This window comes from Labrus bergylta, chromosome 15 (assembly GCF_963930695.1).
Source record: "Labrus bergylta chromosome 15, fLabBer1.1, whole genome shotgun sequence".
Classification (NCBI taxonomy): Eukaryota; Metazoa; Chordata; class Actinopteri; order Labriformes; family Labridae; genus Labrus; species Labrus bergylta.
Window position 1 is genome coordinate 4,496,269 of NC_089209.1, and position 15,712 is coordinate 4,511,980.

Genomic DNA, 15,712 nt, shown 5'->3' on the forward strand with positions numbered 1-15,712 from the left:
TTTTTAAATTATCATTAAATGGAAACGTCAGGAATACAATTGAAATTATTTCCAAAAATAAAGTTGAAATTTTTTGAATAAAGTCAAAATGAAGCGGTATATTTGAGACCAACAGAAATGGATATGTGCTAAAAGTTGAGACGTTTACAAATATGATGTTCAAGTTTTCAGAATTGTGAGAATAGTTTAATGTTTTGTGTATTAAGTAAAAACTGTAATTGATGATCCACATGTGGGGACACAAATGACAATTTGAACTGCAAAAGGAAAACTGTTTTTATTATTTATTTCTCCACATTATAGAAAGTAACTCACCAACATTTAAATGACAAAAAAAAAAAAAAGTCTGATTCTTAACGGCAACAGTCGTACAAAGAAATCACCGACAGTAACAGTTGTGCGTGTTCACTCTGAGTTAATGCTACATGTTAAAAAAACGTTACAGAATAGGGTTTATTTCTCACAGTAGATGAAACAATTACTCTCATATAAAGCTGAGTGTTGATTTTTCCTTTTAGTATCCCAAATGGTCCCTTTAAATGTACCTGCAGCTGGGTAGATGAGGAGACTCTGCACAGACTGAGTGCACACTGGCTACACACGTCATCCCAAAGATTTCATGAATTACACATTAAAGTACCGTCAGTGCTATCATCTTAATACCCATCTCCCTTTTCTCATTCTCCCATTGGCTCACACTGACAGGTTTGTTTCCCATCACAGACGAGCTTAAAATCTCACACATCATCGTAAACCAGGTTAATACAGTGTTTCTAGAAACTGTTCATAGACTCTTAAATCTCTTTGATAGGACATACATGTGAAACAACAAGGATCGGTGTGTTAGCATGAGGAGAAGCAGCATCATGATATAACTTTATGACTCAGTTATATTCTCCCAACTTTACTAACATCCCTTTTTTTTTAAAGGACAGGAAAAAGGAAATCCACTGATTCCAGGAAGGTAAAATGCAGGTATCTAACATTTATTACTCCAAAAGGTGTGTTTATATTTGAGCGACCAACCCACAGCACACAGATCTATCTGCCCAGTACGGTGGCCAGCAGGGCCATTCGGATGTACATGCCGTTCTCTGCCTGACGGAAATATGCAGCCCGGGGGTCGGTGTCCACCTCCGCACTGAAAGAGAGAACCGGAAATATATTAGTTTGAGTTTGTGCAACTTGTGCTGTAGTAGCAGAGAGAACTCCCATGATTCCCCGCAAGCCTCGATGTCCTCTTTTGTTATTGTACTATGATTGGAGCCCCCTGGTGGCGGACTCTACATATTGTATCTTTAATTACGGTATTACATTTTTTATGTTACATTTTTGGGCAACATTTGCCTTTATTGGATAGGACAGCTGAAAAGACAGGAAACGCTGGGAGGAGAGAGCGAGGGATGACTTGCAGCAAAGGGTAATTGGCTGGATTTGACAGCCGTTGTACATTGGGTGCGCGACTGTGCGTCATAACCATTAGGCTATTCAGCGCCCACTTTAATATGTTTTAATAGCATCGGTCTTGAAAAGTAGGATAGGGGAGATGGGAAAGAGAAGGATAGGGACAAACAGAGGGTGGGGTGGGGGGTGGGTCTCCATAGCAGCAGGCTGAAGAAGACCGTGTGATGAAAGATGATGTGAAAGCTCCAAGAAAAACTGTGTAAAAAACATTTTTAATACGTTTCATCGGCTTCAGTTTCTGAGCTCAAGAATGAACTTCAGAAGTCTTGTGGCACGCTTATATTTCAGACGATGCAGAATCGTGTCCGATGTTTGGTCCTGTGTTGCACGTCATGCATCGATCTCGTTCTTTGGATGACAATAAACGCATTACGGCTGCATTCAAGAACTCATCGAGGGAGGACAAACACTTGAACGCATCCACAAATGTTTTAGAAGAATTTTGCCTCCCAACTTTTTCCAAGGAAGGACTCTTTAGCGAAGGTGAAAGCACGGGGAGAACTTGTTGATCAGGTGAGTACAAACTACAGCGCTGGTTGTTCTTTACCTGATTTCATTGACTCTGGGCAGCGGATGCATCACCACCATCTTCTTTTTGGCCACAGTCATGATGTGAGGGGTGAGGATGAACTGGCCGAAACACTAAAGAGGAGACACAGAGATGACTTCAGTCAAACAGTCACAGATGCAAAAGAGTCGATCATTCAGAGAGGATCATGGATCATGGATTTAAACGTCTTGTTTTTATGACTTATTTTTGATTTTATGATCTTTAATGAAATTCTTTAAATGTCAGTGTGCTGTATTCGCCTGAACACACCACTTCCATAAAAGTATCACACTGAGATGAACCCAGACACACAAGACTACATCTCTGTGGACTACTGAGCAGAGGATGAAATAAAACAAAGAGTTAACTCACAGCATCGTACTCCTCCTCAGAGGCAAACCTCTCCTTCTGGATCCTCGTCATGTAGAGGACGTCCGTCTCAGGCAGAGCTTCCTCGATGCTGTCAAACTCCTCCTGCTTGATGCCCTTTGAGGCCACGTAGCTGATGATCTCTGCCGGCATGTGGAGGTTCTTGGGAGCCACGTAGCGCAGTGTGATGCGGTACTGAGTCAGCAGTTTGGCGAGGGAATGAACCGTGCGGCCGTGCTTCAGATCCCCGACCATAGTTATCTAAAAGTGAGAGAGATTTATAGAGGTGTTTTGTCAGAGCAGACCTGCTGATACTGAGGTGTAGAATAAAGCAGAGAAGGTAAGATTATGAAATAAGAACGAGTTGACATATAAACAAACTGTCTTCTCTTTCACTCACCGTCATGCCGTTGACCGTCCCCAGCTCCTCCCTGATGGTGAAGACGTCCAGCAGAGCCTGGGTCGGATGCTCCCCCACGCCGTCTCCAGCGTTGATCACCGGTTTACGGCAGTGACGAGATGCACTCTGAGGGACAGAGGGAGAGAGAAAGGCCGGTTAAAAAAAGAGCAGTAGTAAAAGTCAAAGGTCACACATTCTGAAAAATCCAATTCACCATGTGTTTCAAACACTAATATGTGTCTCCAGTCTGTCTACAAACCCCCCAATCATAAGAAAAGTCCATCCTCTCAGTCTTTTACCTGCTCTACTTTTCAAAAAATGTGTGCTCAAACAGGCCGTTTGGAGATTTTCCCTTCATGACATCACAAAGGGCAGTAGCCCCTCCCCCAGGTGGGTGACACTCCCACAGCTAGGTGTTTGTTCTGCCCTCTGAGTCTGCCTTCTCACCGTAAACAATAGGACATGGAACGAGAAAGACCGAGTATACCCAAACCCTGCCAGAGAGGGGGCGTGGTCAGACACAGCTCATTTACATATTTAAAGGTACAGACACAGAAACAGCCTTTCCTGAGCAGGGCTGAAATAGAGGGGTTTATAGGCATGATCAAATACAAGATCAGAGTGGATTTAGAACAAGAAACTTCACACACACGTTTTGAGGAGCTCTGAGACTTGTTTACACTGATTGAAAAGGAGGAATATGTGACCTTTAAGACAAACATACATGTAACATTACACATGAACCACACATGTTTTATTCAACATGACCACCAGGGGGCAGCAGAGGTTTAAAAAAAAAAATCAACACAATAGGTTTAAACTGAACAAATTTAAAATTCTGCAACAATAAAAATATTTAAGAACTTTTCTTCTTAAGATCAGAAAGAAACTTGACTTAAGGTCACTTTTTTTAAAAAGAAGCTTTAGAGTAGAGCTGGTAGTTCAGTTCAGGTCAAATCTCTGAAGCATGTCAATGATTTAACAAATGCCACTACATGAAATGATTTTCTAAAGAGTGACAAGATATCCAAACATGCTGGAGGTCAGCAGCAGAATTTATAAACAGCTGTTTTGTACAGCTACGCAACCTTTGCCTTAGAAAATGAAGCAACCTGAGCCTCGTGCTGTCACACTTCTGCTGCATCCAACAACAATTCAATGTCAGATTATTAATTTAAAATAAAACAGCAGGAAGTGACAAAGAGGGTTGCACTGTGATTTTAACAGTAACTTATTCTGTTTTTACGTGTGATTTGATTGTGATGTGAGGATTTCTGAGCCTGTAATGCAGGACAGATTTCCATCACAATAAAGGGTAGTCTTATCTTAAGTAGGTGATGGACAAAATAACCATACATCAATATATCATCGCCTTGACTGGTGTGATGCTATAATCAAACCACAGCACTAACAGATTTCCCTGCCTTGATGCGTTGCTACTCCACAGGCCAGAGCCCAACATTTCAATATGTTGAGGGTAAAGTTGGCACTCATGTAGTCAATATTATTCCTCGTTGACCTCGTTCACAACTGTTTGTCTATTTGCTCTTTCCTGCACGTCGTCCCCCTCTCTCTCCTCCCTACATTTTCTGTCTCTCTTCGGCTGTCCTCTCCAACTGAGGCAAAAGCAGCCAATAAGAAATATCTACAAAAGGTGCTCGATCTTACAAAACAGTTCAGAATAAACTCACCTCCACGGCTCCAGGAGTTGGATGTCGGAGGACGAGGACGTCGGCGTAGCAGCTCATGGTCTGGACGGAGTCGGCCAGAGACTCTCCTTTCTGTGTGGACGAGGTGGACTCGCTGAAGTGGACGACGGAGCCGCCCAGACGCTGCATGGCCGCCACGAAGGAGCTGCTGGTGCGCGTGCTGACCTCGTAGAACATGGACGCCATGACTTTACCCTGGAGGGTCAGAAGTAAGAGATCAGTTTTTTTATTTCTTATTTAGCTTGATCTAAAAATACTTTTCAGGGGAAGGAAACCCACCTTCAGGATGTCCAGGCTTCGCTCCTTCTGAACCATCAGACGTAGAGTGTGGGCGACGTTGAAAAGGTGAGACATCTGAAACAAACACAAACTGAATCATTGAAAAAACTGTTTATGTGTAGCCTGCTTTGTTCATGGGAGTGTTTGTTGGGTGTACCTGTTCTTTGCTGAACTGTCTGACCGACAGGATGTGCTGTCCCACCAGAAGGTGCAGCAGAGGCGAGGTCTGAAAGTGGGACGCCTGTCCGGCAGGAGTCTGCCCCGGTCCAGCCTGAGGGGAGAGCAGCCTGGACAGAGGAGGAGGGTGGCTGTAACCTTCACCTGCACCAGACGGTGGGAACATAACCATCTCTGCACGGAGACAAAATGAATGACTTAAATACTAAAAATCTGTTTGAAAAAAGTCCCACAAAACAACATTTACAAATCTGCAGAGAGGTTTTCGTCTGAGCCTGTTGTGCACTGAAGAGTGGCATTATGGGAGTTGTAGTACCTGGTGGTAGGCCCGGGTCAGAGGAGCGGTGGATGCGAGGGGGCAGCAGGTAGCAGCTCTCTCTTGCTGATCGTCGGGGGCTGGGTGCTCGTGTCCGGACTGGGCCTTCCCGTGGAGGAGTGGGACGTGGGTGCTCTGGAGTCTTAACAAAAAAAAAAAGGGACACAAACTTAAAATCACCCAGATGTGACACAGCAGCATCTTTCATTTTCTTCTTTAAATCTGCACACAGACGGGCGTTAGCTGTATTTTTTTAATTAAATTCTTCCGTTTACATTTCTGTTGGATTATTATTTTTTTAATACCACTGGACATTCTTTCACCGCTTCAGCAGGATGGACCGAAGCTGTGGGCCAAGTTTTCACATCTTCACCGTAACCTGGAGGTACCAACACCTGAGAGAGAGAAAGAGAGAGAGAGAGAGAGAGAGAGAGAGAGAGAGAGAGAGAGAGAGAGAGAGAGAGAGAGAGAGAGGAAGAAAAAAAAAGATAAATGATAAAGAAGTAAACTCTCACCATGAGACATAAACCAAAAGACTTCTACAGCCATGTTGTCCATGAGCAGAGGGACACTTCAACAAATGAATCGTGTGTGTGTGTGTGTGTGTGTGTGTGTGTGTGTGTCTGTGTGTGTGCGTGTGTGTGTGTGTGTGTGTGTCTGTGTGTGTGTGTGATTGCTGACCTGGCCGTCGATGTAAGCCACCTCTCCTCGCAGGACCACACGGCGGACTTTACCCTTCACCTTCAGACCCTGGAAAGGAGTCCACTTGGACTTAGTGAACTGCATCGCCTGAGGAATCACCCACTCCTGCTCGAGGTCAACCTGAAGGACGAATAAAAAAAGTGATTTGAAAGTTAAAAAACCTGTGAGAGCTTTTTCAAATCCCCAAAGAAAAATCAATTTGAAGACGGTTCATCGGGAGAGTGTTTGCACGCCTGTACCTCCACATAGGTGTTGTCCTGGGCGGGCAGGTTAAAGATCCTGCGTGGGTTGTCATAGAGACGCCTGATGATGTCATCCAGAGTTAAGCGCCCGTCGCTGACGGCGGTCAGCAGCAGCGGCAGCATCGTCTCCAGGCCGGGGTAACCAGGAGGAGGACGCTCGCTGTTCTTCTCCTCGACGGAGTGAGGAGCTGAAAAAACACAGAAACACTTCATGTGACCATCGATTCAGCGGACAGATTCATCCTCAGGTTTCTTTTCTCAAAGAGACGCACATTCTTCCTTTAATGTCAATTTCTGGTCTTATTTTATTATCTCAAGCTAAGGTGCACCCCAGATGTGTTTTCTTTGTTCTCTTTGTGCGTCTCCTCTTGTCCTTTATAAAACTAGAAAACTAAATAAATAAGTTTTTAAAAGGCTCAGAACGTGTGGTTACTGACCGTGATCTGTGGCAAAGCAGTCGATGATGTCCAGGTTTTCCCACAGAGCCTCCATGTCCTCGCGTGCTCCCAGCATGGGTCGGACCTGCGCTCGTCCATCGCCGATATCGGGCACGTTGTCCTCACAGAGGAAGAGGTGATGAGGCGCCACCTCACATGTGACCTGGATGCCCTTCTGCTTCGCCGCCCGAATAATCAGGATCTAAAAAACAAAAAGAAGAGTTAAGTTTAGAAAAACTCAAGATGACATTCATGCATCCAAGGTTTAAGGTATTGAAAAAGCATCTTGCAGCATTATTCTTCTTTTTATTTGTAGTGTAGAGCTGAAAATCTGTGTATCATTTAAATTCAACAAAAGTTATGAAATCTTGTAGATCAAATAAAAACTGTTTTACCTCCTCCTTCTTGGCCACGTGGCAGATGTGGACCGGCCGCTGGTAGAGCTGAGCCACCATCAGGATCGCTGCGACCGTCTGCTTCTCAGCGTGAGCGACGATCGGCATCTGTTTGGGCCACTTCTCAAAGTGCTTCATACAGAAACAAGAGCATGTTAGCTTAGTGTGGACAGAGATTTATTCTTTGCACTCGTCATCTGCAAAACAAATTATGAGAACAGCTATGAAGGGAAGCAATATGTAACTCTGACACCTAGTGTTTAAAATGGGTACTGTAGTCCAAATCCAAAACATTAGAGAGAGCTGTCTCCCCTCTGCCTCCTCCTCTCTAAAGTGGAGGTGCGCACAAGTTGCCACTTTTGGGACGCTGAAGCTTCAGTGTTTAGCCAGCCGGAAAAATTGACTCCTTCTTATTCTTCCGATTTTGAGGTGATTTATTATCACTACAGTTCTAGAAAACCCGTTTTTAGACAAATTCAGCTCTGGGTTTAAGTCGCAATGGTTTCTCACTTTAGTCTCGATTATCATTTTATATGATGAATGTTAGAGTGAGCCAACAACCACTTCACTTGATGTGATGGCCGTATGACACATGAAGGACTTAAACTACAAAAAAAAAAAAACATCCAACTGGTTTGGTACAGAAGTAAGAATAAGTTGTGAGTGATCCTACCTCCATCCAGAGGGAGACGTTGTCCATCTTCAGGGTGGAGTACGTGTCGTTCAGGTACATCTTCAGACCAGCAGCCTGGTTAGCGATGGACGGCAGGATAGCGGCGTTGTCTGAAGCTGCACCCACATACAGGGCGTAGTCGCACCGGCAGCCTTCTTTGGCCAGCTGTGGATTAAACAAGACAAAGGATTAAACCCCCGCCGGAGCCTGAGTTTCAACAACTCAGGGGAAAAATTTGTTTTGGTTTTACAAACTTGATGGAACATCAAAGAAAACCTGGGTCTACCTTCTGTACAAGAGCCAGGGTGTTGGGGTCGGTGATAGCGGGGGAAGTGTTGGGCATGGCACACACCATGGTCACTCCTCCTGCCAGAGCAGCCGCCGTACCCGAGGAGAAGTCCTCCTTGTGTGTGGCTCCAGGCTCCCGCAGGTGGACATGCACGTCGATCAGTCCTAACAACCATTAAGAAAACTGGGTTTAAGTTTTCACATGATTACATGCACGTAAGTATTGAACTAAAACCCTTTATCCTCGTCAGACTATCGACTCTCTGCAAAAGAGCTGAAAACTCCTACAATGGCGACCAAAATCCATCACTTCTCCATTAGTCGTTAAAGAGTAACTGAACCTCCAGATTCCTTTTTTTTTTTGGTTAGACACTGATCTATATGTTTTTTGAATTTATCTATTGGCTGATCTGGAGGCAGGGGACGTATTCGATGCCAGCGTTCAACACCAAACGCTGTAAAAAAAAAAAAATGACAGAATTGTGCAGATTGATTATAATTGAAATCTTAATGAGTTAAAATATGGCGGTTGTAAGGTGCAAAAACAGGGGGCAGCGTCTACCAATCAGAGACGTCCCCCATTCCCTTCCTGCCCCCTCCTGTCCTCGGCATCGGCAGACTCAGCACTCGCTGCCTGTGCTAACGGGTCATACTGTTACAGCTCTGGACCGTCGTGGTCGTGGCCTACGGGAGACTCAGGAGGAGAGAAGTTCTTGACTTCAGACAACATTTCTGTCACAAAAGATTGCCGTTTCTTGAGTTGTCTAAACTTCCAAATCCCTTTATGCTTGATTGTGTGGGTCGCATAGACTGCCTGATGTTGCTGTTGATGGTTACGGCACAGAGGAGCGAGTGGGCGTGTCCTACAAAGCCCTCGGTCCTGTCTATGTTGATACATTGACTCTCTAAAGGCATTTTTTGAAATTCCCTGTAAGATGCACTTTAGCTGAAACTCTGGAGTTTAATTAATCTTTAAATAACATTTTTAACTTTTAGAATTGAGGAAAGCACTTTTACTTTTTCAGCCACTTTATTTGTTATCAGTGAATTTTCCACCGAGGAAAAACGTCATCAGCATCCAAAAACTGATTTTGGTCGGGCTGTTTGTTGTGTTTTCAAGAGTCACAATTTAGTTTTTTTTAATCTTTATCTTTTTTTTATCTTCGACATTGTTTTGAAAGATTTCCTGTCGCTGTTTTCAGTGACATCTAATTAGCTTCCTCGCTAAAATGATCCCATATAAGGTAAATTATTACTCAAGGGATGAATAAAGTTACCATTCTGTTCTGCAGCAGAAGAAAATAATACATGGACTTCAATGAGTCAGAATAAAAACAAATCCTTCAGTGACTCACCGGGCAGACGGACCAGCGTCTGAGACGTCATGCTGTCGATGTGAGTCTTCACTGGAGGTTTCCGACCAATCTGATGAAGAGCCTGAAAAACCGTTTTGTATCTTAGTTAGATTTCATGATACGACTCAAATGCTTCTTCTTCTTTTTTGATGCACTAAAGATTCTTTTCACCTGCACAAAGAGCTTGGTGCACTTGATGTCGATGATGAGCGGCACCGAGTAGTCGATGGCCATGCGCCTCGTGCGGTAGCCTTTGGTGACGAAGGAGGAGAGTCTGCGGCCGCCGCTGTTCCTCATGGAGAGGTTGATGACCAGGTCGAAGTGGTTTTCCTCCAGGTAGTTCATGATGCTGCGCTGCTTCTCTTTTGTGGGACCGTCGCTGTCTTCCTCCTCAAACGGCCAATCCACCGCCGTCACCTGGTACAGGAGGAGTCGGAGAGAAGTGGTTAGAAGAGAAAACAAAGGGACGTTTAATTTCTCTTTATGTGACGACAGGTTGGCTTTCTGAGTAGCAGGAGGTATAAAAATCTACGTTCTATGTTCAAACAACTTAAAAAACAGACTATAGTTACATCAAAGATCCTTTATTCACCTCCACAATAAATACTGTATTAGTGAAGATGATTATCTTTATGAATCAGTCAATCCAATAAATTGCAATTTCATTTCTCTGCTGTTTTCCGGTGTGATGAAATATACATATACATCTATACATGTACAATATATCTGCATGAGGAACATAATTTTGTCGTCACCTTGACTCCGTGCTCGGTGTAGAAGTCTGCAGTACCCAGACTGGCGTAGAGATCATAACCCAGAGACTCCAGAGTCTGCACAGTGGGGAGCAGCTCGCTCTTGTTCTGTAAAACACACAAGATAGAAAAATTCACATCCTTTGTTTAGTGTCATGTGTGTAATGGGCGTCATGTTTCATTAGAGTAGAAATTATGTATTCCTGGTCTTTAAAATAAACAAATCAAAGTATATTTATCAGACACACACACACATATTTGTTAAAAATGTATAACTAATGATGTATTTCCATGTGGTTATCTGTTAACTAAGCTGCAAACATACAGAATGGTAACATGCTGTTTTAGTGCCTTTCCCACAAAGACGTTTGGTTTCATCTGCTCTCATCTCTACCAAATTATCAGCTGTTGTTTTTGAGAAGTACATCCTTCATGAAAAAGAGTGTAATGCCCGTATCTGCACCTTATAGCTGCCGATGGAGAGGAGGATGTTCTTCTGGGGGATCTTGAAGCCCGTGGAGAGCATCGCCTTGAGGTACGCCTCATATCTGTTCTCCCCAAAACAGGCCACCTCCCCCGTGCTGGTCATCTCCACCCCGAGCACCACGTCGGCTCCGGCCAGCCGAGAGAAGGAGAACTGAGGAACCTGGAGGTTAGGTGACAAATGTTTAGGAGGAAACACTCTGAACCAAAACTGCACTGAAATGATAACTTCATGTTTTAGTGGAAAAAGGAGTTTTGCTTCTTTTACCTTGACGCCGACAATCCCTTTCCCTCTCATTAGGCCCAGAGGCTCCACCTCCTCGCCTACGATGACCTGAGTTGCCAGGGAAACCAGGTCCACGCCCAGAGTCTTTGACACGAAGGGGAAGGAGCGGGAGACTCGGACGTTGCACTCGATCACCTTCAGCTGGTCATCCTGGAGGAGGACAAAAAAGACGACAGCGTTAAAAACTAAAAGAGATGCCCGTTTAAATAAATACGCTCTTATTCTGAAAGGGAAGTGTTTTAATCTCTAACACTCACTTCACAGATTTGAACAAAGAGAATCTGATCATACGTTTCTCTAAAATAATTAAAAAGTGTTTGGTCGTATCTCAGAGGCTTTCCATACACTGATGCATTTCATGTCTAAAACGGCCGACATGTCTCTAAATCTGTGTTCAACATGAAGCTCTGCAGACAGACTCGTTACCTTAGCGATCAGCTGCAGGTTAAACGGTCCGGTGACCTGCAGCTCCTGACCGATGGCGTGGACGATCATCTTTATCCTCTCCATCGTCTTCTGGTTGAGATCCTGCGGCGGTGTGACCAGCGTCGCGTCGCCCGAGTGAACGCCGGCGTTCTCCACGTGCTCGGACACGGCGATGGCCAACACCATCCCGTCACAGGCGACGGCGTCCACGTCTATCTCCTGAATAATGCACACACACACACACACAAAAAACATTAAAGACAGAATCCACACAGTCACAAAGACGCGGAGAAGAGGCTGACGAGTGGATCTTTGTCTCACCTTGGCCTCCTGTATAAACTTAGAGATGACGACAGGATATTCTTTGGACACGGCGACAGCGCTGGTCAGGTACTTCTCCAGATCGCTGTCGCTGTAGGCCACGTTCATGGCCGCTCCGCTGAGAACATAAGAGGGACGAACCAGGCAGGGGTAACCCACCGTCTCACAGAACTTCACAGCAGACTGGAGGGGGAAGAAGAAACGGACGATACATGAAAAACTCAGAAATACTTCCCGGCAGAAAAACACTTTTTGACCAATAGCTGACCAATGGACTCAGATGCTCCCCTTGTGGACATGTTTTACATCATAATAACTTGATTCTGACATCTTTTGAAAACATTTTTTGGTCTGTCGTACCTCCGTGTCCGAGAGCTCCTTCCACTGCGGCTGGCTGATCCCGATGGTGTCGAGCATCCGGGAGAACTTGAACCTGTTCTCCGCAGAGTCGATGAACTCCGGGGAGGTGCCGAGGATGCGGCACTGCTGACGATGCAGCGACATGGCGATGTTGTTGGGCAGCTGACCTCCCATAGAGAGGATGACGCCGTCGGGGTTTTCTCTCTCATAGATATCCATCACCACCTGAGAAACATTCAGGACCAATCATCAACCTCAGAGACGCTGTTGGTGTCACGATAACAGGAGTTTGAACTTGAATATCACACTGGTAAAGAGTGAATATCAACACATGTTTCCATATCACTAGAACAAAACAAGGTGTGATACTTGAGAAAAGGACTTGGGTTGGGAACTGGAGGGTCAGCGGTTCAAGTCCCAGTGCGGACCAAAATATTGAAGTTGAAAACAGTGTCAATCTCGTCAACAAAATAAATGACGAAAATATTTGTTGACGAAGGTCTTTTTAAATTAGTCAACTATGACGAGATTGATTTGATAAATAATATTACTTCATCGTCTAATTGACGAAAATGTGACGAAACGATAACTACATTACAAGTGACGATTATCACGCTTCCCCCTCAGCTGTTCTAAAATCATTGTAAACCATAGCAGACTTCATCAAAGGTGTGTGTGTGTGTGTGTGTGTGTGTGTGTGTGTGTGTGTGTGTGTGTGTGTGTGTGTGTGTGTGTGTGTGTGTGTGTGTGTGTGTGTGTGTGTGTGGTAAGTACAACAATGTGCAGCCTGGAGCCTGCAGGTCCATGAAGCCCCGCCCCCTGGAGCTTCTGATAATCAAAATAAAAGCTTGCGTCTGATTTTGTTGACTAAAATATCTTCTATTGTCGTCAACTAAAATGATGTGCAATTTTAGTCAGTGACTAATTGACTAAATTAAATCAATAACAAATGACTAATATCTGAATAAATATAAAAGACATTTTCATCAGGAGAGTATGACTATGACTAAAATAGAAAATGGTGTGAAGATTAACACTGGTTGAAAATAGAAACAGGGCGTCGGCGTTCAAACGGCACACCACCTCGCACTGCGTCGCTCACAGGCCGTTGGGACACTCCAATAGGTTAGACAAAGCTCTTTTTGTCGCTGTGTTTAAGGGTTACTATAAGTCACTGTAGTCATGATTAACGACTTGTCTTACCTCAAAGGAGATCTCATCAAAGTAGAGGCGGTCACACATGTCGTAGTCGGTGCTGACCGTCTCTGGGTTGTAGTTCACCATGATGGTCTTGTACCCCATCTAGAGGTAAGAGAATAAATACTGATTTAATATCTCTGGATGGACTGACTGTCAGGGACTTAAAGGGTTAAGCATCATCTCATCTTCAGGTCCGACATGATGTAACAACCGTTCAGTTGTTCAGCAGCATCATGAGGTCACGCTTCACTCACCCTCCTGAGCTCCGTGATACACCCGACAGCGCACCAGTCGAACTCCACGCTGCTGCCGATGCGATACACGCCCGAGCCGATCACCATGATGTGCTGATCGTTGAAGGGCCAGGTCGTCCTCCGTGCCGTGGTACGTCAGGTAGAGGTAGTTTGTGAAGGCAGGCCATTCAGCCGCCACCGTGTCGATCTGCTTCATCACGGGAAGATGGACCAATCGTGACGCAGCTTTCTCACGACGAGCTCTGTGCTGCGGGAGGAAAACAGCGAAACACATCGATCGTCACATTTCAGGCAGAATATACTTCACCATGTTTTTCTAACTCTAATATGTGCCCCTATAGTCCGTCTACAAACCCCCCAATGATGAGAAAAGTCCATCCATCCATCTTTTTCCCTGCTTCACTTTTCAGAAAATGTGTGCTCAAACAGGCTGTTTGGATGTTTTCCCTTCATGACATCACAAAGGGCAGTAGCCCCTCCCCCAGTTGGGTGACACTCCCACAGCTAGGTGTTTGTTCTGCCCTCTGAGTCTGCCTTCTCACCGTAAACAATAGGACATGGAGCGAGAAAGCACAGAGTACACCCAAGCCCTTCCAGAGAGGGGGCGCGGTCAGACACAGCTCATTTACATATTTAAAGCTACAGACACAGAAACAGTCTGTTCTGAGCAGGGCTGTAATAGAGGGGTTTATAGACATGATCAAATACAGGATCAGAGTGGATTTAGAACAAGAAACTTGTTTTGAGGAACTCTGAGACTCTCAATAGAACAGGTTTTGATTGTGTTTAGTAAATTGCTTCATATCTTTGAAAAAAGTTTTTTTTTTTTAACGTGGAGGGACGTGAATTTTGATGGAAATGTTGCAAATAGAGAACCAGATGAAATTTGGGAAATTTGTCAGAATGATTCTTAAGAAGATTGATCTGCTTCAATTTTAAAAACTAGAAATATTCAAAGCACAATGAAGCATTTCATCACATTTTCACCTTTTTAATAAAAAATGTCTAATTCAAATAGAGCTTTTATGAATAACTCCATCAGTTGGTCCAGTCTCGATCCTTGCTCGTGTTGCACTCACTCTCAGACGTGCATCACTTTGAACAAAAGCCTCTGCTGAATTAAATCACTAAAAATAACCAGCCTGTGCGTCCTCAGGTTCATATCGTCTTTCCCTCTCACCTCTGCACGGCGAGCGCTATCTGCTTGTCTGAGAAGCCGAGCTGCTTGGCCTTCCTCATCACCTCTGGAGGCATCACACTCTCATCTGATGGAAGGATTCATGTTAGCAAAGAAATAAATAAGAAATACAGCAACAACAGGAGTGGAGCGCTGCTAATCCTGGAGGAGGAGTTTCCTCTTCATCAGACTCACCTGGTTGTACGTCTCCAGGAGTCGCTCGTGGTCGGCGATGTTCTTCATCTTGTGCAGGAACCAGCGGTCGATCTTGGTGAGATCGTACAGCTGATCCACCGTGTAGCCGCTCTGAACGCCGACGCCAGGACGAAGATTCGCTTATCCGTCGGAGTCTGCAACTCCTGAAAGAGAGAAAAAAGAGGCAAAGAAAAATCAGACACAGATGAAAAACATTCAGAAGAAATTAAAGAAGTTCTGTTTTTCTTACATTGTCAGAGACGGGGCTTGATGGTGTGATCAAAGCCAACACAGTTTTCATCCACCATCCTCAGAGCTTTCTGGAAGGCCTCCTCGAAGCTCCGGCCGATGGCCATCACCTCACCTGTAAGAAAAAAATACAGATTATTTTAGAGTAGGACAATGAACATTGGAGGCGCTGGTATCCTAGCGGTGGATTTCGTCCTCCAAGTGGGCGGCCCCGGGTTAGAATCCGACCTGTGGCTGCTTTCCCGCATGTCGTTCCCCACTCTCTCTTTCTCTCTCCCCGGTTTCTGACCCTCTCTTAATAAACGCAAAAAAAGCCCCAAAAAATAAACCTTTGAGAGTAGGCACCTCCCTCCTTCCAGCACAAACACTTAAAGTTCATAAAGGTCAGAAAATGGTGTAAAAATGTAAAAATTGTTTTTTTGGCCTCTTACCGACACTCTTCATGGAGCTGCCGATCTTGGTGAAACCCGGAGGAACTTGCTGAGATTCCCAGCGAGGAACCTTCACACACAGTAATCCAAGCTGGGCTCAAAGTTAGCTGTGGTCGAGTTTGTAACAGAGTTCCTGCAGGGAAAAAACAAAACATGATTTAACACTGGATAAATGTGTCTTCCTGTTTTTTTTTTTTTTTTTTTTTAATCGTTGATAAATAA

The 15,712-nt window shown here is 44.5% G+C and overlaps 1 protein-coding gene across 1 annotated transcript in view; it reads right to left on the reverse strand.

Moving 5' to 3' along the window:
• Window positions 1-258: 258 nt before the first annotated feature.
• The window catches only part of cad (carbamoyl-phosphate synthetase 2, aspartate transcarbamylase, and dihydroorotase), a 23,452-nt gene continuing 7,998 nt past the window's right edge, over window positions 259-15,712 (reverse strand). Inside the window, 34 exon segments of the mRNA XM_065964104.1 lie at window positions 259-1,141; window positions 2,012-2,106; window positions 2,387-2,644; window positions 2,784-2,909; window positions 4,475-4,687; window positions 4,772-4,846; window positions 4,929-5,122; window positions 5,265-5,406; window positions 5,570-5,659; window positions 5,946-6,086; window positions 6,206-6,396; window positions 6,646-6,847; window positions 7,041-7,172; window positions 7,714-7,878; window positions 8,000-8,166; window positions 9,357-9,438; window positions 9,528-9,773; window positions 10,112-10,216; window positions 10,572-10,754; window positions 10,860-11,027; window positions 11,304-11,522; window positions 11,625-11,807; window positions 11,985-12,209; window positions 13,188-13,286; window positions 13,439-13,543; window positions 13,545-13,636; window positions 13,639-13,685; window positions 14,619-14,703; window positions 14,807-14,926; window positions 14,929-14,974; window positions 15,061-15,075; window positions 15,077-15,174; window positions 15,491-15,523; window positions 15,526-15,623. Of these exon segments, the coding sequence (XP_065820176.1) occupies window positions 1,042-1,141; window positions 2,012-2,106; window positions 2,387-2,644; window positions 2,784-2,909; window positions 4,475-4,687; window positions 4,772-4,846; window positions 4,929-5,122; window positions 5,265-5,406; window positions 5,570-5,659; window positions 5,946-6,086; window positions 6,206-6,396; window positions 6,646-6,847; window positions 7,041-7,172; window positions 7,714-7,878; window positions 8,000-8,166; window positions 9,357-9,438; window positions 9,528-9,773; window positions 10,112-10,216; window positions 10,572-10,754; window positions 10,860-11,027; window positions 11,304-11,522; window positions 11,625-11,807; window positions 11,985-12,209; window positions 13,188-13,286; window positions 13,439-13,543; window positions 13,545-13,636; window positions 13,639-13,685; window positions 14,619-14,703; window positions 14,807-14,926; window positions 14,929-14,974; window positions 15,061-15,075; window positions 15,077-15,174; window positions 15,491-15,523; window positions 15,526-15,623 (4,540 nt within the window). The 3' untranslated portion in view covers window positions 259-1,041.